Source organism: Leuciscus leuciscus (genome assembly GCF_965113295.1).
Source record: "Leuciscus leuciscus genome assembly, chromosome: 4".
Classification (NCBI taxonomy): domain Eukaryota; kingdom Metazoa; phylum Chordata; class Actinopteri; order Cypriniformes; family Leuciscidae; genus Leuciscus; species Leuciscus leuciscus.
In genome coordinates this window covers 24052849-24077144 of record NC_138728.1, presented here as the reverse complement: position 1 = coordinate 24077144, position 24296 = coordinate 24052849, and the positions used below count along the sequence as shown (strand labels likewise).

The 24296-nt window shown below is 37.4% G+C and overlaps 1 protein-coding gene and 1 long non-coding RNA gene across 2 annotated transcripts; one reads left to right on the top strand and one right to left on the bottom strand.

The window, feature by feature from the left end:
• Window positions 1-2: 2 nt before the first annotated feature.
• On the top strand, window positions 3-24296 carry LOC309497167 (uncharacterized protein). The gene is made up of 9 exons (XM_082167392.1): window positions 3-884; window positions 1189-1391; window positions 2131-2223; window positions 15103-15198; window positions 20426-20536; window positions 20636-20756; window positions 21108-21378; window positions 21999-22051; window positions 22145-24296. Exons 1-9 carry the CDS (start codon window positions 755-757, stop codon window positions 23362-23364), a joined length of 2298 nt encoding a protein of 765 aa, XP_082023518.1. The 5' UTR covers window positions 3-754; the 3' UTR covers window positions 23365-24296.
• LOC309497222 lies at window positions 2217-15107 on the bottom strand. Its single transcript, XR_014205446.1, has 3 exons — window positions 9001-15107; window positions 2890-7613; window positions 2217-2620 (listed from the first exon to the last, which is right to left on the bottom strand). It is a non-coding gene; the product is annotated as an uncharacterized lncRNA (long non-coding RNA).

Here is a 24296-nt window from a genome sequence, read left to right as displayed (position 1 = left end):
TCATAGTTACTGTTAAAGTAATACTGGATCACCGTCAAACAATGTAATATTGATTCTGTAATTTGTTTAATTTCTTTTTTTCTTTTTATGACAGTGGTGAATGATATGAGATGTTTACAGTATACACTTGTAGTGAACGATAGATGGCAGTACACTCTCCTTGTGTGCAGTACACAACTGAAAGAAAGAAAATGTGAGGGAGGCTTAAAGACACATGGTGCTGTTGGGCGGCTAATGACACTAGCCTATAACAAAGACCGTAAAGTCCTTTCCTCCAGGGGGAGCCTGATGGCCCATGAAGACGGAGAGTCAATAGCACCTCATTCAAACCTCCAGAGGTTTTTCGTCTCACTAGAGATGTTTGTACACTGAAACGAATAATCTTTTAAATCAGATTGATGCACAGATTGCCACCTGACAATCACATGTAATGTAGCCCTATTAATCTGTATAAAATTATTTTTAAAAACATCCGAATCCAATAATCACAAACGACTGTGATTGGTCCATCTTGAGCTCCGCTGAGAAAAGTGACGTATATCACGTGACAGACGTTTATGTACTACTTCAGCAGTGGTTTGGACTATATTTTTTACCCGTGTAATGTCATTGATGGCCGTTAAAACATATATTTTTTTAAATATATACAAAGTGAAAGTAAAAATTGGATAATTATTACTTGCGACCGTCGTACCTGACCAATCAAAGACAAAGCCAAAAGCCAATAAGCCCGCCCCTTTAAAAGTACATCTTTATGCTATTTTCCGTTCTAATGCGCAGTGTATTTCATACGCATGCGCAGTGTGTAAAGGAAAGAGTCAACGGACGAAGTTGGGAACAAGACTGTTTGTCAGTCCAGATAATTTTAAAGAAAGAAGCAATGGGTGTGTATAATTATTTACATTACAATTATTTATATTATTTGCCGTTAGATCGATAATGCCCAGAGCTACATCATTTCTCATGGCTGGGCTGTTGATGTAACGTTAGAGGATCATAGCTTTGAAGTACACAGCTAGTACATCATGTTGGATGAGACTGATAGGTTATTTTCTGACATTTAACGTTATTATTAGTTGTTAGTTGTGTTTTTGCTACAATATTTTTACATAGAAATGAATATACATGTGTATGCAGAACATTGTTAAACATTTTCACAAATGTTTGCACATCTCTGTCTCTCTGTAGAGTCTGTCCCTCCTCTCTCCTCACTTCGCCTGCTGGTTTCTCCCCTTCGTCTTACATCTGCCTTCATGTGGCAAGTTGTCCAGAGTCAGAATGTGGAGCAGTTTGGAAAACTGGAAGAATTTGTTTCCGTGATGACAAACCTCGTGCCAGAACTCTTAAGTAGGAGGCAGAGAGCCACTTTGATAGTAGGGCTGCGAGCCAAGGTTAGATGTGTTTATGTATTTGTTACTGTTTTCATTGAGTTCTGCTCTCCTCCAGTTACAGTGGTAAAATGTGTCAGTCCAATGTTACATAATCTATTCTTGCACATGCAACACATTTCCTGACACCCAGACATAATATAGGCTATTCAGAGTGCGTGAAGAAGACTACTACCTGTGTGTCATTTCACAAAAGCAACTATCACATTCTTAAGTAAGAAAGTAATGATAGTAGTTATGGCTCATAAGAGCTAATAGTCAATTGTATAATTGTTGCAGCTTCAACGTATGCGGCCAACCAATGCAACCTTCACAGCCTTTGAAATGAGACCATACTTGCTTTCAGAACAATATGCAGAAGCAATATTTAATAATTGTTTAATTGTTGAGCATTCTACTGAAGTTACAAAAGTGTTTTTCATTTTCAAAAAGTGGAATGTGGGCTAAATCTTTCAGTTCTTAAGGAGAGGCATGCTCTTTAATTTTGTTAAAGAGCATTTAATTTTTCTTAGTTTTTTCATCGTTAATAAAACCCAAAGAGTAAAGTGTATCTGTCAATTTAAGAAGTGAAGCTGAATTTAAAATGAAAAAGTTTTTTTTCAAAAAAAGATTTGTTTGTTGTTGCCAAGATTAGGCAAAGAGGCCTAAAGAACTCTTTGAGATGGAGTTAACTTTAAAATCTATTAGATACTGTCCATTGTGAACTAATTGTATGCTTTGTTCACTGTGGATAATCTTTTAGATGATTCTTGAGATGTGTCGAGGCGAACTCCCCGCGGACCTTCACACTGTCAAATCACACATTCACCAAATTAAGACTACTGATTTATTAAAGGTATGTGAATTCAAATTTTAATTATCAAGTGCTGACGTTTGAGGGCAATGCATTATACATGTTTAGAATGGCCAGTACTGATCTAATGATTTTAATAAAACCCAACTGAAGCACTTAAAATGCCAATCTTCTCTTTGCAACTGCATTTACATTTACAAGATGATTCTGAATAATATCAGAATACTCTGATTATGGATGTCTGTTATTATGATCATTTTATGCAGAAAACCGATTCCCTGTAGAGCATCAGTAAATTACCTCAGGTTTCCTCGGATCCTTAAAGGGATAGTTCACTTTGAAATAAAATTTTGGTATGTTTTAGCTTACCTCAAGGGCATCCAAGATGTAGGTGTCTTTTTTTCCGCAGTAGTTTCAATTTTGATATTTTTAGGTCAAACTGTTCTTGTCTGTCAGTCATATAATGCAGGTCTGTGGTCACTGTCTCAAAGAGCATGCACAGAGTCCAAATTAAAACAATTCCCCATCGTCCAAATTAAACAATTCCCCATCGTAAGTACACATTGTTGGCCTAAGACACGAAACGAGCGGTTTGTGTGAGAAAACGAACAGTATTTATATCGTTTTTACCTCTTGAACACAGCCACGTCCAAGTGATCTGAGGGCGCGCTGTGTGACGTGTGCGCAGACTGATGCATAGATATATACACTAGATGTCGCCTTGGCTACGGTTTCTTTCCAATGAACTGCAGTAGCCAAGGCGACATCTAGTGTATATACAGTGAGGAAAATAAGTATTTGAACACCCTGCTATTTTGCAAGTTCTCCCTCTTAGAAATCATTGAGGGGTCTGAAATTGTCATCGTAGGTGCATGTCCACTGTGAGAGACATAATCTAAAAAAAAAAATCCAGAAATCACAATGTATGATTTTTAAAAAAACTATTTATTTGTATGATACAGCTGCAAATAAGTATTTGAACACCTGAGAAAATCAATGTTAATATTTGGTACAGTAGCCTTTGTTTGCAATTACAGAGGTCAAACGTTTCCTGTAGTTTTTCACCAGGTTTGCAGTGTGCAGGAGGGATTTTGGCCCACTCCTCCACACAGATCTTCTCTAGATCAGTCAGGTTTCTGGGCTGTCGCTGAGAAACACGGAGTTTGAGCTCCCTCCAAAGATTCTCTATTGGGTTTAGGTCTGGAGACTGGCTAGGCCACGCCAGAACCTTGATATGCTTCTTACAGAGCCACTCCTTGGTTATCCTGGCTGTGTGCTTCGGGTCATTGTCATGTTGGAAGACCCAGCCTCGACCCATCTTAAATGCTCTAACTGAGGGAAGGAGGTTGTTCCCCAAAATCTCGCAATACATGGCCCCGGTCATCCTCTCCTTAATACAGTGCAGTCGCCCTGTCCCATGTGCAGAAAAACACCCCCAAAGCATGATGCTACCACCCCCATGCTTCACAGTAGGGGATGGTGTTCTTGGGATGGTACTCATCATTCTTCTTCCTCCAAACACGGTTAGTGGAATTATGACCAAAAAGTTCTATTTTGGTCTCATCTGACCACATGACTTTCTCCCATGACTCCTCTGGATCATCCAAATGGTAATTGGCAAACTTAAGACGGGCCTTGACATGTGCTGGTTTAAGCAGGGGAACCTTCCGTGTCATGCATGATTTCAAACCATGACGTCTTAGTGTATTACCAACAGTAACCTTGGAAACGGTGGTCCCAGCTCTTTTCAGGTCATTGACCAGCTCCTCCCGTGTAGTTCTGGGCTGATTTCTCACCTTTCTTAGGATCATTGAGACCCCACGAGGTGAGATCTTGCATGGAGCCCCAGTCCGAGGGAGATTGACAGTCATGTTTAGCTTCTTCCATTTTCTAATGATTGCTCCAACAGTGGACATTTTTTCACCAAGCTGCTTGGCAATTTCCCCGTAGCCCTTTCCAGCCTTTTGGAGGTGTACAATTTTGTCTCTAGTGTCTTTGGACAGCTCTTTGGTCTTGGCCATGTTAGTAGTTGGATTCTTACTGATTGTATGGGGTGGACAGGTGTCTTTATGCAGCTCACGACCTCAAACAGGTGCATCTAATTTAGGATAATAAATGGAGTGGAGGTGGACATTTTAAAGCAGACTAACAGGTCTTTGAGGGTCAGAATTCTAGCTGATAGACAGGTGTTCAAATACTTATTTGCAGCTGTATCATACAAATAAATAGTTAAAAAATCATATATTGTGATTTCTGGATTTTTATTTTTTTTGATTATGTCTCTCACAGTGGACATGCACCTACGATGACAATTTCAGACCCCTCCATGATTTCTAAGTGGGAGAACTTGCAAAATAGCAGGGTGTTCAAATACTTATTTTCCTCACTGTATCTATGCACCAGTCTGCGCACACGTCACACAGCGCGCCCTCAGATCACTTGGACGTGGCTGTGTTCAAGAGGTAAAAACGATATAAATACTGTTCGTTTTCTCACACAAACCGCTCGTTTCGTGTCTTAGGCCATCAATGTGTACTTACGATGGGGAATTGTTTAATTTGGACGATGGGGAATTGTTTTAATTTGGTGCATAGTGACCATAGACCTGCATTATATGACTAACAGACAAGAACGGTTTGACCTAAAAATATCAAAATTGAAACTACTGCAGAAAAAAAGACACCTACATCTTGGATGCCCTTGAGGTAAGCTAAAACATACCAAAATTAAATTTCAAAGTGAACTATCCCTTTAAAGTCTTAAAATGTAAAAATAAGTGTTAATGTAAAAATTATTATTTAGCATTAACATTTCTTTAATCCACTTTTTATTTTGATGTAAGCTATAACTATTTGTATCCCCAAATAAAAATCAAATATAATATATTATTATTATATATTTTCAGTCCAGTATTAATATTTAAAAAAAAAATTAAGACCAGTGTTCATTTTTTAATGTTAATCCCTGAGCAGGGTGATTTTGTCTGTTCACATTGAAGCCAGTGGAAGTGATGTGCAGGTCTTAATTTGTTTTTTGAAAGGTCTTGAAAATTATATAAAAAATTATTAAAATGTTAGTGCTGATACCTGCAGATACAAATATCATTCAGCGTTGTTCATACTAAAGCTGCACGATTATTAGTTAAAAGATAGCGATCTCGATGCAAACAACCACGCAATCTTATTCGTTTTGGCCATGTCTTAAACCTTTGACAAGTATGATACAGCGAACATTCAAATCTGCGTTCGCTGAGCCAGAGAGAGCAGTTGCCATTAAAAAAGGAAGACGCTTCACAGTCTTTTCATTATTTCTGTTACAGTTATTCAATTTATGACCGAAGTACTGGGATAAAAGTTTAAAGTTCGGATATAAACACTGATGTATATGATAGTGACCAAAATAGAGCAAATCACCTTTTGAAAGTAACTTGACGCTTCAAATAACGATTGTATCAATTACATCATTGCACCAGTAGGTGGAAACAAGTGACTGTTAAAAATGTATGTCATTAAATCATTAAAGGTATAGCGGAGGATGTTTTACTTCCTGGTGGGTAGTCTAAACTATTGGTCCTCCTAATTGTCAATCATTCTGGTGAATCAATCAAACTTTTCAAAAAGTGGAGAGGGCAGGTCTTATCTAAAATTTGGAAAGATCCTCCGCTATACCTTTAATTCAAGAGATCATTAAAAAACATTGATTCATCTAGTAATTATACAAGTGAAGTCTTTATGACGGAGTCATTGAATCATTTCAAATAGATTAAAAAAAAAATGGAATTAATTAAATATTTTTTAAATTAGACTTCAGCAATTAACATTTTGACGGAACCCCTAGTAATTTACATGTTATTTTGTTTAGTTGTCTATTCAGAGAATTTTTTTTTTTTGTGTGTGATTCTCACTTTATTTAGAACTGTGGTGCTGTAGTCCATATTATGAAATTTTTCATAGTGTTGCATTTCTTACATTTCAGTAGTCTATACTGGTGATAGCTACTCTGATTAATCAGCTGATATTTGCTCGATTTGAGATGATCAGCCCTGTGGCCAATTAACAGAAATATTTATCTACTCACTGTGTCAGCTTTGTCACTCTGAACGGTTTCAAACGCGATCCAGGGTGGCAAATAAGAAAACTAAAAATAAGATTTCAAACATTTTAGAATCCTGCATTATAATGCATTATAATTGTCCCAGATCCGTGTTAATGTACATAAAGACTTCATCCTAGTTTGTAAATTTGTACATTTTACATCCTAGTCTGTACATTTTAATATTAGAAACTGTGCAAATAGTATAAGTTAGATGCCAGATATATTATATATTCTTTAAAGCATAATTTATTATTCTGGATAATCTGCATTAAAATTATTTTTATTTTTTTTAAATAGAGATCATGGCTCTCTCACAATTCTGAAGACAAAACATTAGACAATTAAACAAAATAACATGTAATTTACTTGAGGTTCTGTTTGATGTTATAAATTAGTCAATTTATAAATGTCTAAAATGTTATGTCTATTGTGTGTATTTTTTCCAGAGTTTTTGAATGAATCTCTTGAATGAATGATTCAATGATGCATCAAATACATTTTAATAGTCACTGGATGCCACCAACTGGCATAACAATGTAATGGAGACAATGTTTATTTGAAGTGTAACATTAGTTTCAAAGGTCATTTATTCATTTTGATTGCTTAACAATTTTTATCCCAATACTTCCATTATTATTTGATGTTTGCAACACAGAAATAGCAATACTGTGTGGTTAAAAACTGTTTGTGAAGCATCAGTGGTTCTCAAACCTGTCCTGGAGTACCACCAGAACAGGGCTCTACGCTTACATTTCTTTTTAAGAGCACTTGTGCTCCTAATTTAAAAAATCTAGGAGCACAGTCAAATATTTAGGAGCTTCTGATCAATGACAGAAATTAACCTTCCCATTATGAGGCGTTATTTGACTCTTTAAAATGACTTAACCGGGGCATGTTTTTAACCTTTGTAAGGGCATTTTTTCAAAGTTTATTAAATGTCATCTTTAATGTCAAATTCATAAATTTATATTTATAAATTGAGTTAGAATAATAGGACGCAATCAGGAAGTTACCAAACAAATTAAATCAGTATCAACAAAAGAACAAAAAGTGGCATTTAGGTATATTTACAGACTGTTTTTAATGAGGCTCAGAAGTGGCTTGAATGCATTCAAACGCATCATAATAACGATGTTATGAGATTAGTGTTTTAAATAGAAGGTTTTGAATATAGAAATATTAAATGATTTAAATAACTGAAATAATACTGTACATTTTATTTATTTTTTTAACTAAAACCACCAGTAGGGGGCGGCAAGTCACTATCTTGTCACTATCATTCATTCAATCGGTTCGTTCAAATGGCTGATTCCAGTGATGGAGTACGACTCGAGACTCTATTCTCTAGACCAGTGGTTCCCAAACTTTTTGAAAGCATGGCACCCCTTTGTAGTGTTTTTTTTTCCACGGCACCCTAACCCAATTAAACTAAACGAACATATGTGCATACATATATACAATTATATCCAGATGAGCAAACAACCAATGAAGCATAAACAGCAGCATGAATTTATTATGAATGCATTACAACAGACATAATATGAGGCGAAACAACCCCTTCAGATGAATCATCAGTCCATTAATAACTGGACACACGTCAACAGACTGATTTTAACCAATAAGGCTACTGTATGTGAGAATCATTGGAATAAAACAGATTTAAAGATACTTAACTCTTTAAATAATAATAAACAACTCCAAATATTTTTGCATATGTTGGTGTTTTGATATGATTTTAAAATATGCTGTAAACAGGGTTAGCCTATTATAGTTTAGCATTTTTTCATTAGTTTTTATTTTTATTTCGTTTTGACTTTTTGTTTTCAAATTCAGTTTAGTTTTAATTAGTTTTTAAAGTGGGTTTGCTAGTTTAGTTTATTTTTTATTTTTTGAAAATGCTTAGTTTTCGTTTAGTTTTTATTAGTTTTAGTGTTAGTTTTCGTTTTTTTTTTTTTTTTTTTGGGTTATTTGTCAGGGGCAAGATTCAAAAAGACATAATGACATAACATTATTTAATATTTGAATCACAGCTTATATAGTGTTTTGACATCGACAACCACAACCAAAAAGTGCATTTTTCCTCAAACTTGCGACTAGTTAACTTTCTAAAGAAGGCGCAATCGCTTCTCGGGTCGACAATAACACACTGACAAATTTATATTCAGAATTTAAAATATTTTTATACCACTTTTTAATGTGTGATTGTGTAAAGGTGTTCACGAGATAGAGAGACCAACCTTTCGCGAACTTGCTTTCAACGTCGAACGAACACTCGTTCTCATGGAGACGCGGTGTGCACGGAGGGGAGGAGCTGTGTGTGTGTGTGTGTGTGTGTGTGTGTGTGTGTGTGTGTGTGTGTGTGTGTGTGTGTGTGTGTGTGTGTGTGTGTGTGTGTGTGTGTGTGTGTGTGTGTGTGTGTGTGTGTGTGTGTGTGTGTGTGTGTGTGTGTGTGTGTGTGTGTGTGTGCGTGCGCATGTGAGAGACGCATGAGTGACAGAGAGAGCAGGGAAAGGAAATGCAGCTGAACGAATACGCTGCGTGTTTTAAATAGCGTTTTTTCCCACCTAGTTTTCGTTTTTTCGTTCGTTTTCGTTAACGATTATAACCTTGGCTGTAAAAGGTTATTATATGGTACGATAGTTATTTTAGGCTGTTTAAATTGGAAAATAAAGCTGAGATTCTGCGGCACCCCTAGCTAGTTGTCACGGCACCCACTTTGGGAACCACTGCTCTAGACTCATGATTTGACTTGGGCCCTGTTCCAAATGGCACCCTAAGCACTCGTAGTTTTCCTACGAGTCCGCACTTTCGTGACGTAATGCCGCTTTGACTGTCGGGAAGAAGTCTGCTGCGGAGTCCGCATCAGTGCGGGCTCGGCAAAAGTGCGCATCGAGGGCGCATATCGACTGCAAGGGGGACGCTCGCGAGCACCCTTCTGAGGCCTAAAATGACAAATGGGACACCCTACGGTCTCACGGACTAAACGGACACGCGCACACGGCAGCCATTGTAAGTCCACAAGACCGAAAGTGCATATGAAGTGTGCCATTTGGGACAGGGCCTTGGACTCGCGGACTGATGACTCGTACTTGGACTCGGACTCGAGGATATATAAAATCGGACTTGAGCATTCATCAAATGAATGACGTGGTATGAAGTTTCTGACTAAATAGGTTTTAAAATTTGATATAAGATGTTACACTTTTCCTGTTTCGGGCTCCAAGGCCCTGTCCCAAATGGCACCCTAAGCACTCGTGCTCTTCCTACGAGTCTGCACTTTCGTGACGTAATGCCGCTTTGACTGTCGGGAAGAGGTCTGCTGCGGAGTCTGCATCAGTGCGGGCTCGGCAAAAGTGTGCATCGAGGGCGCATATCGACCGCAAAGGGGGCGCTCACGAGCACCCTTATGAGGCCTAAAATGACAAATGGGACACCCTACGGTCTCACGGACTTAACGGACACGCGCACGCGGCAGACATTGTAAGTCCACAAGACTGAAAGTGCATATGAAGTGTGCCATTTGGGACAGGGCCCAAGACCGGCCGGGATCTCTTTTTTTCCCGCATATAATTACGAGCAGAGAGAAAGCCCTGGCTTTCACACTCTCACCGTCTTCAAACAACACGAGCGCTGTCTTGCTCCCTCTCCCTTGCGCATATTAATCAAAATTAATTGACACGATAGTAAAAGGTCGGAAGACCGAAATTTCACATGGAGCATTAAGAGATTTTTTTTCTCCTGAATTACTGCGGGGTGTGAATTGTGAAAAAAAAAAAAAAATACCTTTCCCTTATCTTCTCTGAGAAGTGTTCCGCACATTCAGCTGACATTAACCACAGTTTCAATAAATGAAAAAACCTATCCAGTGATGAAATGTTTTCTGTGTTGACACAAATCTTGTGCGATGTCATGTCCTAAACTGATGAGATAATCACACAACGCGTGCCGTAGGCTACACGTCCATTAATGACACGTCCGATTCGCGAACTAATGACTCCTTTGAACCGATTCACTTTAATGAATGGTTAAAACAACTGTCCATCTGTCCAACAACGAACTCACGAGACGTCTTAATCGGTGTATAACAAATCGGTAATTTCCATTTATTAACTCTAGTTAACTACATTAGTTAACATTTACTATTAATAAACTGCACTTCTACAGCATTGTTAATGTTAATTTTAACATTTAGGCTACTAATACTAATAGCCTACATTATTGAAATCAAAAGTTGTATTTGTTAACACTGGTGTCAATGTTTATTGAATTGTTGTATAAAATCAATATTACATTTGCAAACTCCCTAATAATCATTAAAAAGCTGTCACTTGTCTCAGTTCATTGCAATCTCACAAACTTCCCTTACAATCAATAAAGTTGTCTAGACTGCACAATGAATCTCTTTATTTACATTGTGTCTGTACTTAGTTATAATGAGAGGATTCACAAGCTTGCATGACTAAGCACTGAACAAACTCCAGGGCCCGTATTCATAAAGAATCTTAATGCAAAGAGTAGCTCCTAGTGACAAAATTCTAAGAAAATTCATAGAAATGTGGGCGTTTACTCTTAAAATTAAAGAAAAAATCCTAGTAAAGAAAAAAGTAATTCAGAAAGCATCTTAACCCTTAAAAGAGATCTTAAGGTCAAAATTGTTAGGAGCACGGACGAGGACTTTTAAGAGGCTTAAGAGTTTCTTTAGCAGAGGAGAAAATGTCAGAAAGACGAAGAGGGAGAAGAAATGTGTTGCAGACAATGGATGACAGTGAGTTAATAAGACGCTATAGATTAGATCGTGCAGGGATCATGTTTGTGACTGATCTTATTAGAGACGCGCTAACATCTCCGACACAGCGCAGAAATGCCATAGCGCCAGAAATGAAAGTAATCACTACATTACGATATTTGACAACTGGGAAAATTCCATGTTTGATACATTAAAACCAACATTCAAACCACCACTTAAATAGACATGCCAGCAATCAGTGTAATTGGAAAGAGTGGAACAATTTTTATCATTCTAAGCCAATCAAATACCTTATAGGAAATTAACAGCATGAAAAAAAAAAAAAAAAGGATGTATATACACATATATAATGTGTGTGTGTGTGTGTGTGTGAGAACGGTCAAATAGGAAAAATGACGCATGTAATTTCAAAGTGAAGGCTTAGAATAGACCCTATACTTAAAATCACTTTTCTTTTTTTTCCTTCTTGGACAACCAACCAATCACAGTCTTCAAAAGATTGTGTCATACATAGCAACGGGGTCAACCCCGCCTCCTTACTAAGATGAAAGTTTTTGTCTTTTCCTTACTCAGAGTTGCTCTCAGATCGGTCCCGAATCGCTTTTAAGCTAAGACTCCTACGTAAAAGTTTTTAAGCTAAATTAAGAGTTTTCTTAGAGGATTCTTAGAATCTTTATGAATACGGGCCCAGGTTTTTATGAAGTGAGTGGGTTTTAACTTAAACGCCTCTGATTGGCCATTGTGTCTCAAGAAATCACCAGATATGTCTGTGATTGGCTCTATTGCTCAATGCTGCAAAAACACGTTCTCTCATCACGCTCTCCAGAGTGCAAACACAAATACGCACTGGCACGTTTGCAAAATTTGTTTGGACAATATGGTGGTGTTAGTTTCAACTAGAACCGGGCCTGATCGGGTCAGTTGCACTGGTGCTCCTAAATACTTTTTCACAGTCGCATGAAGTAAAATGGTCGCACGGTAGAGCCCTGCAGCCCTGCACATCTATCACACCTGATTCAACTCATGAGCTCATTAGTAGAGATTGCAAGATCTGAAATGGGTGTGTCAAATATAGGGAGACATACAAAATGTGCAGAGCTGGTGGTACTCCAGGACAGGCTTGAGAACCTCTGGCTTACATGACCACTTCTCTCTCTGGGTAAGTGGCTGCGCAAAATCAGGTTTAAATATTCTGGTGCGATCGTAATTTCAAAGACTTAATAGACATAGCGGAATCATTGTCATTTAGGAATAAAATCACGTGTGTGTTTGAATCGAGATTGCGGTCTTTTAATGATTAATTGTGCATATATGCCTATAGCCTATGTAAATTTGTATGTCATATTACCTCAATCAGACCTCAATTACCTCAACCAGACCTCAATTACCCAGGCGTCTCAACTACAACTGTCCAATTTTGGTGAGCTCGTGCAAATTGTAGCCTCTTTTTCCTATTTGTAGTGGAGATGAGTGGTACCCGGTGGGGTCTTCTGCTGTTGTAGCCCATCCGCCTCAAGGTTGTGCGTGTTGTGGCTTCACAAATGCTTTGCTGCATACCTCGGTTGTAACGAGTGGTTATTTCAGTCAAAGTTGCTCTTCTATCAGCTTGAATCAGTCGGCCCATTCTCCTCTGACCTCTAGCATCAACAAGGCATTTTCGCCCACAGGACTGCCGCAGACTGGATGTTTTTCCCTTTTCACACCATTCTTTGTAAACCCTAGAAATGGTTGTGCGTGAAAATCCCAGTAACTGGGCAGATTGTGAAATACTCAGACCGGCCCGTCTGGCACCAACAACCATGCCACGCTCAAAATTGCTTATATCACCTTTCTTTCCCATTCTGACATTCAGTTTAGAGTTCAGGAGATTGTCTTGACCAGGGCCACACCCCTAAATGCATTGAAGCAACTGCCATGTGATTGGTTGATTAGATAATTGCATTAACCCTTTAGAACCTGAAGCTAAAATAGGTGTTTTTCACATAATTAGATTTTTTGACTGTAAAATTCTAAAACAATGTGCTATCTTCATGTGCAAGGTGTCATCTTTTTCAGAAAAATATAAGCTTTCAACAAATTACAGTTATTGACCATTATTGTGTGTGGTGAGTTTGTAAATAGAATTTAAATAGACAAAAATAAAAAAAACTAGAATAAATTTACTGATTTTTATTTAGAAAAAAAGCAGAAAAAATCATGAACGAAAGAATCTAGCACTTTAAAGTTGAAAAATGAACTATAATACATATATACAAGTCTTTTTTAGATTTTTTTGTTTTCATGTAGGACACTTTTTTTCACACACATACAAATGCACGCATTCATAGGCATGCACACGCACTCATTACATGCTTACATGTAGTTTCTTACGAAAGAAACTAACACTTTAAAGTTGAAAAATGAACTATAATGCATATATACAAGTGTTTGTGACATTGAGTTGCACAGTTTTCATTTAGGATACTTTTTTTCATACACACACATACAAATGCACCCATTCATAGGCATGCACACGCACGCACTAAATACGTGAAAGAGTAACGGCCATCCGCCTCCCAAATTTCATTAAAAATCATCCCAATCCCCTCTTCTGCTGTCTAACACTTCTTTCGCCATGTATTTGTTCGTTTCTTTTATTATTTTATGCAATCCAAAACACTCTAACCTGCCGCGCGTCGAATCTCTCTGTTCAAATCCTTCCATCCCGCGCTGCTGTCATTTGCAGACGGAAAGCATGACATTACCGTAATAATCCGTATATTGGCGAAAAGCGCATGATGTCTACTTTCAGGAACTATTTAAATTATTTTGATAGTGCAAACGGTTGAAGAGTTACAGTGACATGAATACAGCTTGGTTGGCTGTGTCGTCGACGACACATCCGGTTTTAAAGGGTTAATGAGAAATTGAACAGGTGTTCCTAATAATCCTTTAGGTGAGTGTATATCCAAATTAATCGATGATAAATTAAATCAAGATCTTGTGAATCAGAATCCAATCGATTTTTGATCTGAGTCAGTACCACCAGCCCTACATCCAGTCCTGGTTCCGGTCCACCTCTGATGAAGACATTGAACTTTTTGCACATACCAGTACCGTGACATGTTTAATCAGGAAGTGGATTGAAGACAGTGCCGGCCAAAACAATATGGATGTTCCCCAACTGAAAAACTAGGAGTAACAGGAGGAATACGGAGGAGCAAAAACATTCCAGTTACTTCCTCTGTAAATTTATCAGAGCAGCCAAGCATCGGTACAGAGTAGGGTTGCCCCTGACCAAAGATTTTTCTACTATTTTTCTCTACTAGTCATCTCCGCAGTACAGTGGATGCGCCTATAGAGAGAAATGCATGTTAAATTGAACATGTCATGCAGTAAGTGCTATACTAATTTAGCTTTCACATGAACACTTGGTTATGCACCGAATGATAGCGCACATTTACCTTGGTTAATATTAAAGTGAGTGGCTATGTAAAGAGGCTAATGTTAGTCTACTACTTACATGTTTCAAAAGCCAATTTTGGAGTCGATAAATTATAGATGAATGTTTACCTACACAGTTTGCCACTTCTAGCGGCAATACTAGGGCTATTAGGGGACAGCCCTAGTACAGAGACAAAGTGAAATTGCAGGTCAACTCCACCGACACTTGAAGCTTCTAGCAGGGAATCAGCAACATCATAGACTGTGAACTTTGCTGTGAACACTGCTGTCTCTCCTCTGGATGAGCTCAGCACCTTCTTTGCTCTCAATAACATTAAGAACAATGCCACCCTCACAAAGAAAGCTCTTGTGGGTGATGCTGCACAGGTTGGTTCACTCTCTGCACAGTATGTGTATATGTACAGCTCTAATGTCTGGACTACACACCTAAGCTTTTCACACATAATTTACTAGTTAGTACTGGTGTTACAAATTTGGTTTGAGTTGACTTTCTGTTTTCATGTTTTTTAATGATTTGAGTATATGCATTAAAAACTTGTTTTACACAAGTTGGTGTACATCCCATTTATCATTTATCATCCCATCATTAAACTTTATATATATTAGCATAATTACATATATTTACCTGTCCACAGGTGAGTGACACAGACATGGAGAGCTTACAAGACAGCGTACTTCAACTCGTACTGAGCTTGCTAGAGGACTCCATGAAAAGAGAATACTTCTTTCAGGTCAGTGCCTTCAAGATCCATTAAAAAAAATCATACTGCATTTTTTAAAAGACATACTGCAGATGAACAAACACCTTAAGTATGTAATTTTCCAGATGAAAAAACATGCATATAGATGTCTACATGATGTATATTTGCTATCAGAATAGGAATTTGCTGAGGATGATGTAATATTCAGAGTGAAAGGAAATGCATTGATAGTTAACCAACTTAATGCACTTTCTCTCTAAATTTGATGCAGGATGTCAATTTCCACAAATTCGCATGATCGATCGTAGTTTAAATTAATGATCAATTAATCGTTAACCTTAACAGGCTACTGCGGGAACTACTGCAGTATATAGTCACTGGCATGACAGGATGTGCAATGACACTCAAAACGCAAGCATCCTCAACCAAAAGAAAGGGTTTTTACTGTAAATAAAAGGCTAGTAGGATTTTAAAATGAATCAATGATTGATCATTTTAATAGAATTATTTAATAATCAAATATGATGACTAATATAACGCCGTCTCAGATGCACACTCTGGCAACTGGTGCATGTGTGCGTCCATGTCTGCAAATAGTTTTTCTTACTGTAAGCGTCCTATTTTTTTCCCCAAAATGTGCTTAGGATATTGTGCATATTAAGGAAAATCTGGAGGAAAGAGCCACTCATGAATGTCTGTTACGTGTTAAAGGCCTATGCCATTTATAGTTATTAGCCCACTTCAGCGGTCTTTAAGTTGAGATTTACGTACCTCACATGGATAACATTCTCAGGGCTCGACATTAAGCCTTTTCACATGCTTGTCCTTTGGACAAGTAAATCTGTCATTCACTTTTCCAAGTAATAAAGTTGCTTGTCCAGATTTTCTTTTTTAATTTTTTGTGTTGTAAATATAATTTATTCTAAAGCAATATGCTCATCAGTGTTCAATCAGCTTTGATGTATTTAAATCAGCATATTGTCATATCTGCACCTTTAAAGGGCATTTCCCCCCTAATCTTATTAAATGTATGCTTCATCTTTCATTTTAAATCCCTACATTTGATCAATAAATTAAATTAGAATAATAATAGTGCCTTATTATTCTAATTGAATTTATTGTTCAAATTTAGGAATTTAGGGCTGTTAGGGCTGATCAAATTAAATCATTTACACGGAAAAATTACAGTTGCATTAAATAATGTTATGAGATTGTTTTAAATATTTTTGAATATACAAATAAGAAATGTTGGAAAGAATGATACTTTTACAAATAACACTAAACCACCAGTAGGAGGCGGCAGGCGACCGTCTTAATGAGCCGTCTTCATTCAAACGATTCGTTAAAATGACTGATCATTCAAGAATGAGGCAGTTCCTTATGAATCCTTATAAAAAGTTCAACGTGCAACATCTATTTTGACCTTTGACATTTAAAATTCCTACACATTTGTGCAACTCTGCAACACTTTTGCTTAAAATATATATATATATATATATATATATATATATATATATATATATATATATATATATATATATATATATATATATATAAAAAATTCTTGATTTCAAAAATTTTGCACGTTAACTGTGCAACACTTTTAGCTTTAAATATTTTAAAAGATATTTGCATTTGAATTCTTTTAACAATTTTATGAAATGTATAACATTAATATGAATGTTTACTTTCATCTAACTCATTGTATCATTGTATTATGATACAAACTTCGTGTTTACACAAAGTTCAGGAGACAGCACACACAACATACAGCACAGCATACCTGAGGTGCACATCACTGGGTTTTGTTCAAAAAGATCAGCATATTAACATGTTCCGGGGTTAGTCTTGTGTAGGGCTGGGTATCGTTTGAATTTTAACGATTCTGATTCTACTTATCGATTCCGATTCTTATCGATTCCTAATTTCGATTCCAACAAGGTGGGAAAAAAAACTTACATATTCACACTTCACAGTCTTATTGCAAAACATTTGAATACCATGAACAAACCTGAATACCATGAACAAAAATCAACATGCTAAAGCTAAAGAACAGAAGAATAAACCTATGGTTTAAAAATACCACAGCAAAAGCAACTAGCCTAACTAATATCAATTTCAAGCATTATTAAAGACTAAAAAAGTTAATACTTAGTAATTAAAAAAGAACAAATAAAAGATTATCAATTGCAGCAAATAATTACAAATGAACAAAGATACGTTTGAAATAAATTGTTTTCAGATATTCAGGAATTCAGGTACACAAACTAATCAAATGTAAAATAACACTGCACTTTATAAATAAAATATACATTACAAATATAGTTACAAAAGTTATTCAAGTCAAGTCACCTTCATTTATTTATATATTTAACAATATGAATTGTTTCAAAGCAGCTTTACAGTGATAATAGGAAATTACAGTAACAGAGATTGTTTTGGCTTTACAGCAGCTCTAGGAAAAAGTTATTGTCCAGCTAAAGTTAGCTTTGATTGATTGATTCACTTCCGTTGCGAAGATCATTAGTTATTAACGTAGGGGCCACTAACACGACACCGTTCTAACAGAAAATCCTCAACGCGCTCTGGACGCTCATCTACACAAAACAGTGCCTGGTGGCTCGAGAACACACTCCCGGAAATAGATTCCAAGGTGCAAACGATTATCAGTTATCTCTGCGCAAACCTACGCAACCTCTGTGCAAACCCAGACGTCGCGCACAAGCGCATCACGTGTTCAGTCCATAGGTATGCGCGTTTTAATATATGTGTGCAGGCATGTAGTCCTTTTTTACAAATCAACCCTCAACAAACTACTTGTCTGGCCTTAAAAATGCATAATACAGAATTATTTATTGTGTCCGCGTAGCCACGTGGTGACTCCGTACAGATAAAACGACAACGTTTTATCTGTACAGAAGTAAAGGGAAGGAGGCCTTCACAGGGGAGAGACTAGTTGACATTTCAGGACTGCATTGTTGTCGTGTCCAGGCACAGGTCCTTCATCAGATCTGCATACGGCCTGAATCCGGCGGACTGCAGTAAACCTCGGGATAAACAGAGAGACTAATATTAACGTAGACGCCATCCTTCTTATGATGTAACAAGTACATCAGGATTTATGGGAAGTGTTCCCGGTTCCGTCTGACCTAATCTATGCAGCCTAACATTGAATTATAGAAGTCTATAATGTGTTATGTGTATACTAGGCCAAAGATATGTGTTTTTAGTCTAGATTTGAACTGAGTGTGTCTGCTTCCTGGACAATGTTAGGAAGATTTTGATATTCTAGGTATTATCAACTGGCCGGAATTTTGAGATCGCAATAGACGTGAAGGACTATAATGCGTTAAGAGCTCGCTCAAGTACTGTGGAGCTAAACCATTTTATGCTTTGTAAGTAATCAGCTATATTTAAAAATGTATACAATGTTTAATAGGGAGCCAATGCAGTGTTGACAGAACTAATATGGTCATACTTCCTGGTTCTGGTAAGAACTCTAGCTGCTGCATTTTGGACCAGCTGTAATTTGTTCATTAAGCGTGCAGGGCAACCACCCATAATAGCATTACAATAATCTAGCCTTGATGTCATGAACGCATGGACTAATTGTTCCGCATTTGTCAATGAGAGCATATGACGTAACTTGGATATATTTTTAAGATAGAAAAATGCGGTTTTACAGATACTAGACACGTGACTTTCAAATGAAAGATTGGTATCAAAGAGCACACCCAGGTTCCTAACCGACGACGAAGACTTGACAGAGCAGCCATCAAGTGTTAGACAGTATTCTAGGTTATTACATGAGGAAGTTTTTTGTCCAATAATTAGAATCTCTGTAGTCTGACAATAGCCGGTATGATCTGATCTCACCATCATCGAGTCTGTCTATGATTACACGAAGAAACAGAAAAGACTGAGACCGACTAAATCCAGAAGAACTGTAATAACGTCTCTAATGTCGAGCCCTGATCTGCATAAGTGTACATTTACTGTCTCTAATCCTATGCCAAGGTTATTTATATAGATAGAAAATAAAATTGGTCCTAAAATTGATGCTTGAGGAACACCTGTCTTCACTATTAAATGAGTAGAAATATAATTATCTATAGACAAACACTGAATTCTTTCAGTCAAATAATTGTTGTGAAATAAACCTAATGTAGGGCAACCTGAAACCCTAAACTTGGTTTAAACTTGGCGTTCAAATGACACTTTTTATGTAGCTAATGCTACAGTAAGACACTGGTGTTCACTTTCAGGAGGTATAGGGTTGCTTTCTTCTCACAAAAAGAACGTGAAACATGTATCATTTTCAGTTTTTAAATATAATTTACATTTATTTTACACACTTAAAATATCTGATCGAATATCAAATGTTTTAACAAGTTATCGCATATTCTTCAATATCGTGCAGTCCTAGTGCTCCTTTGTGCTCGATTTGTGCCATTAAAAGAAACCCTGTACTGTAACTACCCTTCTTAACTAATAACCTCACTGTCTCCACACATAAATTGGGAATCAAACCCATGACCTTGGCATTGCAAGTGTATAATATGAGTGACATGATTAATGTTATTAGGCGCAATAAGTGAAGTAGGGCCTACTCAGGCCTACAAGAAACTGCCTCTCGGACAGCGTGTAATCCCGATTTCAGTTCTGTTCCACAGCTTAAATGGCCAAATACATGCACAAAATTATGTCAAAATGCCTGTCTTGTTGAGTATTCATGTATACGCAGTCAGCTATGTCTTAGGTGGAGTAAACAGTTTAGAAAGAAAGCGTGCTTGTGATTTAATATATTGGATCCGTGCAGCTCTTAAATTGATAGCAGCCTAATAAACCTGCTTCCGTCTGTGTGCTTAATGTTAATCAAACAACAATAGACAAACAGAAAATCACTCACTGTTCTTGACGGAATAACTTTTGCAGCTTTAAAAATCTGGGTATATTTAATTCATACAGTAAAAAAATGACCTTGTCATTGCAAGTGTATAATGTGTAACTTTGTCAATGAATGAATGTTCGTTCCCAATATGAATACCTCCATAGGATTAATTTAAGTCTTCTCAAGCACGATTAATTTCAAAGGCTTGTGAACGTGCTAAAGAAAATGAATGTTATTGATTGGACAATATTAAGCTGATATGCAGCATATGTGCTATGAACTGCAGTGGAAGTTGCAAAAAAATAATGGCTGTTTTTCAGATAGGTTTGCATGAAATCTTCAGGTGAAATTGTTTTTGTATTTCAGGAAGTATTTCCAGTCGAATATGGTCCTGACTTTGATAAAGCACTGCAAGTCCTTGTTGGCTTTTTCCTCTCCAGATTGGAGCAACTTCTGCCTGTACCAAACTTCAAACAGGTCTGATGATACACGCTTATCATATCTGAATGAGCTACTTGGTTATACAGAATTTGTTTGTGTTTGTAATGTGTGAAACTTGACTTTCTTTCATTTCAGCTTTCACTGTTGCTCAGCTGTCTCCCTGGGGAGCTAGATGCATGTGTGGACTCTGTTTGTAAATCACACAATTTGCTATCCTTGCTGCAAACAGATGTTTGTGGGACTTTGGAAAAAAATGGTAAAATCTAGTCCTTGAATATTAGTGTTATTCCATATGCTTTAGGTTGAACTTGGCTTGCTTGGTTAATCAGATATGTTAGAGAATTGTTTGACACAAACCTGAGATATCTACTTCGCCCAGCAAGCAGGTTTGAGAATTCTAATTCACTGCTTCTTTAATATAGCTGTATAAAGCTTTCTAGATAAAAATGGAAAATCACAAATTTATGTTGAGATATACCAAAACTTATCTGGCTAACCAAGGAAGCCCCAGATAAAGATTAAGACCCAATTCTATTACTAGAAAAATACAGTAATTAAGCACAATTGGTCAATGGCTAATTTTGTTTTCATATTTGTATTTTGAAAGTTCTTCCATCAATAGTTGAGGATCGAATAGTTTCATCATTGTCACTGCCGCCTGTTGGCGACTCAGTCATAAACCAGCAGAATGATGATGGAAAGTTACTGTCACTTGATTCTAAAAACCTGCCAAACCAACAACATGGTATGGACAAGGAGACTGTGACAGGTGATCCAAATGTCCAGGATGTGGGATCCAGCTCCAGCTGTGAATCATCAGAGTTCTCCAGAGACAGTGATGGAGAAAAGTTAAACTCAAATGCTGATGAATTGCAACGGTATGTTACCATATTACTAGGTGTGGGCAGAATGGTCAGCTAGTTATATAACAACCAGCTATTACTGAAGTTAACTAGATGAATTATTTATTTATTTATTGAAGGAATAGTGCAAAAATAATTTCTATCACCCTCATGTCTTGAGATTTGTAATAATTTTTTTCTGTATGACACAAAGAAAGATATTTGAAGAATATTTCAGCTGTTTTTGTCCATACAATAAAAAGTCAATGGGGTCCACGGTTCAAGCTCCAAAATCAGCAATATGGCCATTTTGTATGATGAACACAGTGAAATTTAAGTTGTTTGTCACACTCAAATGAAGTCATTTTTCAGTGTTGGTGCTAATGGTGTAGGTGATCATTTTCTGATATGCAATTTCTGAGTGCATCTTGTGCAACAAATTCCCAAAATTCGATAATAAAGATGATTACTGTCAGACTGTTGTCAAAATGTCTGCTTTGAGTAATATTCCCCATTATTAGTCTATTTGTGATTGAAAATCTCTGAGTGTCTATTTTTGAGGACTGAACACATTACTATGAAATTTGCTCTGTAGTGTTCCTGAATTAAGATATAAAATGTTTCATTGTAAAATATCCTGTTTATTCTTTTTGTAGGAGTAACTCAGAAGAGCCAAGTGTACCGTCATCCACCAATGATGCTCATAGAGGTACAGCCCTTCCGAATATCTGTCAAGATTGTCATTATACCTTTTCATCATCTTTAGACTGAACCACTCTGTTTGTCCCATGTTTTCCTTTAGGTGATTTAATTTTTCAGACCGCTGTGGCACAACGGCCTGCTGTCGACAACTTCCCTAACACACCTTCTAAAGGCTTCCACTATGCAGGCAGGACCGTACACAAATGTCAGCAGTGCACAAAATACTTCATCTATCGCTCTGATCTTGTCAAGCACCAGGAAATTCACACCCAGGCGGGGACACATGAGTGTCATCAGTGTGGGCAAGTTTTTGACGATTTGACGCAGCTGGCGGCGCATAAGAGCACCAGCTGCAATACCAGAGTTTTTAAGTGCATCAAATGCACTGCCCACTTTAGATCCCTCAGGACCCTATACAGACACAACAGGCTGCACAAAGAGAAAACCACACACAAATGCCCTGAATGTGGACGGCTGTTCACAAGTCTGTCAAGATTAGTCAGTCACCGGCGAGCTCACCGAACTCCCAGTGTTAAAAGGAACTATACCTGTAAACAATGCAACGAGACTTTCGGGTCGTACCGAGCCAGTTTAATCCACCAGAAGACTCATAAAGTTAAAGACATCCACCAATCTAAACCGGAACGGCAGCCAGGAAAGTGTCGTTTTTGTGATTTGACATTTAGCGTCGACAGCGAATTAAGAAGCCACCTGAAGACACATGCAGAGTTCAGGCCATATATATGCGACCAGTGTGGGAAGTGCTTTTCGGCAAACAGCAGCCTACTCGCCCACCTCTCAAACCACACGGGCGAGAAACCTCTCCTTTGTTCGCAATGCGGAAAGCGGTTTTACAGCAAAATCCAATTAAAATCCCACATGAGATGTCATTCTGGCGAGCGGCCGCACATTTGTCCGTACTGCGAGAAGCAGTTTTCACTCTCTGGGAATTTGAAAATCCACATCAGAATTCACACTGGGGAGAAGCCATATGTTTGTCATCAGTGCGGAAAGGGTTTTGTCTCTGCCGGATGCCTGCAGGTGCATCTGCGTTCTCACACGGGAGAGAAGCCGTATCAGTGTAAAATCTGCGGCAAGAAATTTGTGGTTTCGAGTCACCTGACGGCTCACATGTGCTTTCACACCGGAGAGCGTCCACACTGCTGCTTACAGTGTGGGAAACGATTCATTCGGCGCTATGACTTGAGCAAGCACATGTACACTCATATTGGGAAGAGGCCGTTCCCATGTCCTCTGTGCCCAAAGGCGTATACGTGCCGTACACACTTGAACAGGCACATGAAGAGCCACAGTGTTTGACTTAAATCATTTTGTCATCCTGAGTGCCTTGTGTAGGTTGAAAACAACTATGATCTTTAAAGTAATGGTTCAATCAAAAATTAAAATCCTGTCATTATTTACTCACCCTCATGACTAATGTCCATGTCCAAACCTGTTTACACTGTTGTGTTTTTTTTCTGTGGATCAGAATTTTTTAAAGAATCTCTCTACAGCTCTTTTCCAATTGACAGATCATAATTGATCACATCTTTCAAGCTCTAAAAATGGCGAAAAGTCTGGAGAGTATCATTATAATCCATACAGTTTATGCATTATGTTCCAAGTCTTAAAACAAATGATTCCTTTCTGTGAGTAACAAATTGAAATTCAGGTTGTTTATTCAATGATAATATTCCCCTTCTTCTGAGCTGTTCAGTCATTCAGTTGAGAACTAGATCAGTCTGATTTGTAAACCAAACCATATGGTTTATTAAAAATAATTGTCTTTAAAAAAAAAAAGAAGAAAACAGCTTACTGAAATTTTCATTTTTGGGTGAACTATCCCTTTAAGTTCCAGTCTGTTTTCCACACAAAACTAAGACTTAAGAAGACTAGCAGACATAAGAGTGAGTAAATAAGTTGGGATGAACTGTCCCTTTAATTAAAATGTTTCAACTCTGTTTCCTTCTAATCTGAGGCTCTGCAGTTGTTAGTCATTTGAAGAACAGCTTCAACATTTTCTTGCATTACTAATGTGTAAAACAGTTTCGTGCCATGGATATTTTCTGTAGAAATATAGGTTTGGAGCCCACTGTTAGTTTTTCTTTTAGATTTAGGTTTTTCTAATATCATTTAAGATAGCATCATCCTCGGTATGCAACTATTAATGTAATGTGCTGAATATTATAGCCTCATACTAAACTAAATAAATGTGTCGACAACTTAAAGTGGGAATTAAAAATCTCATAATA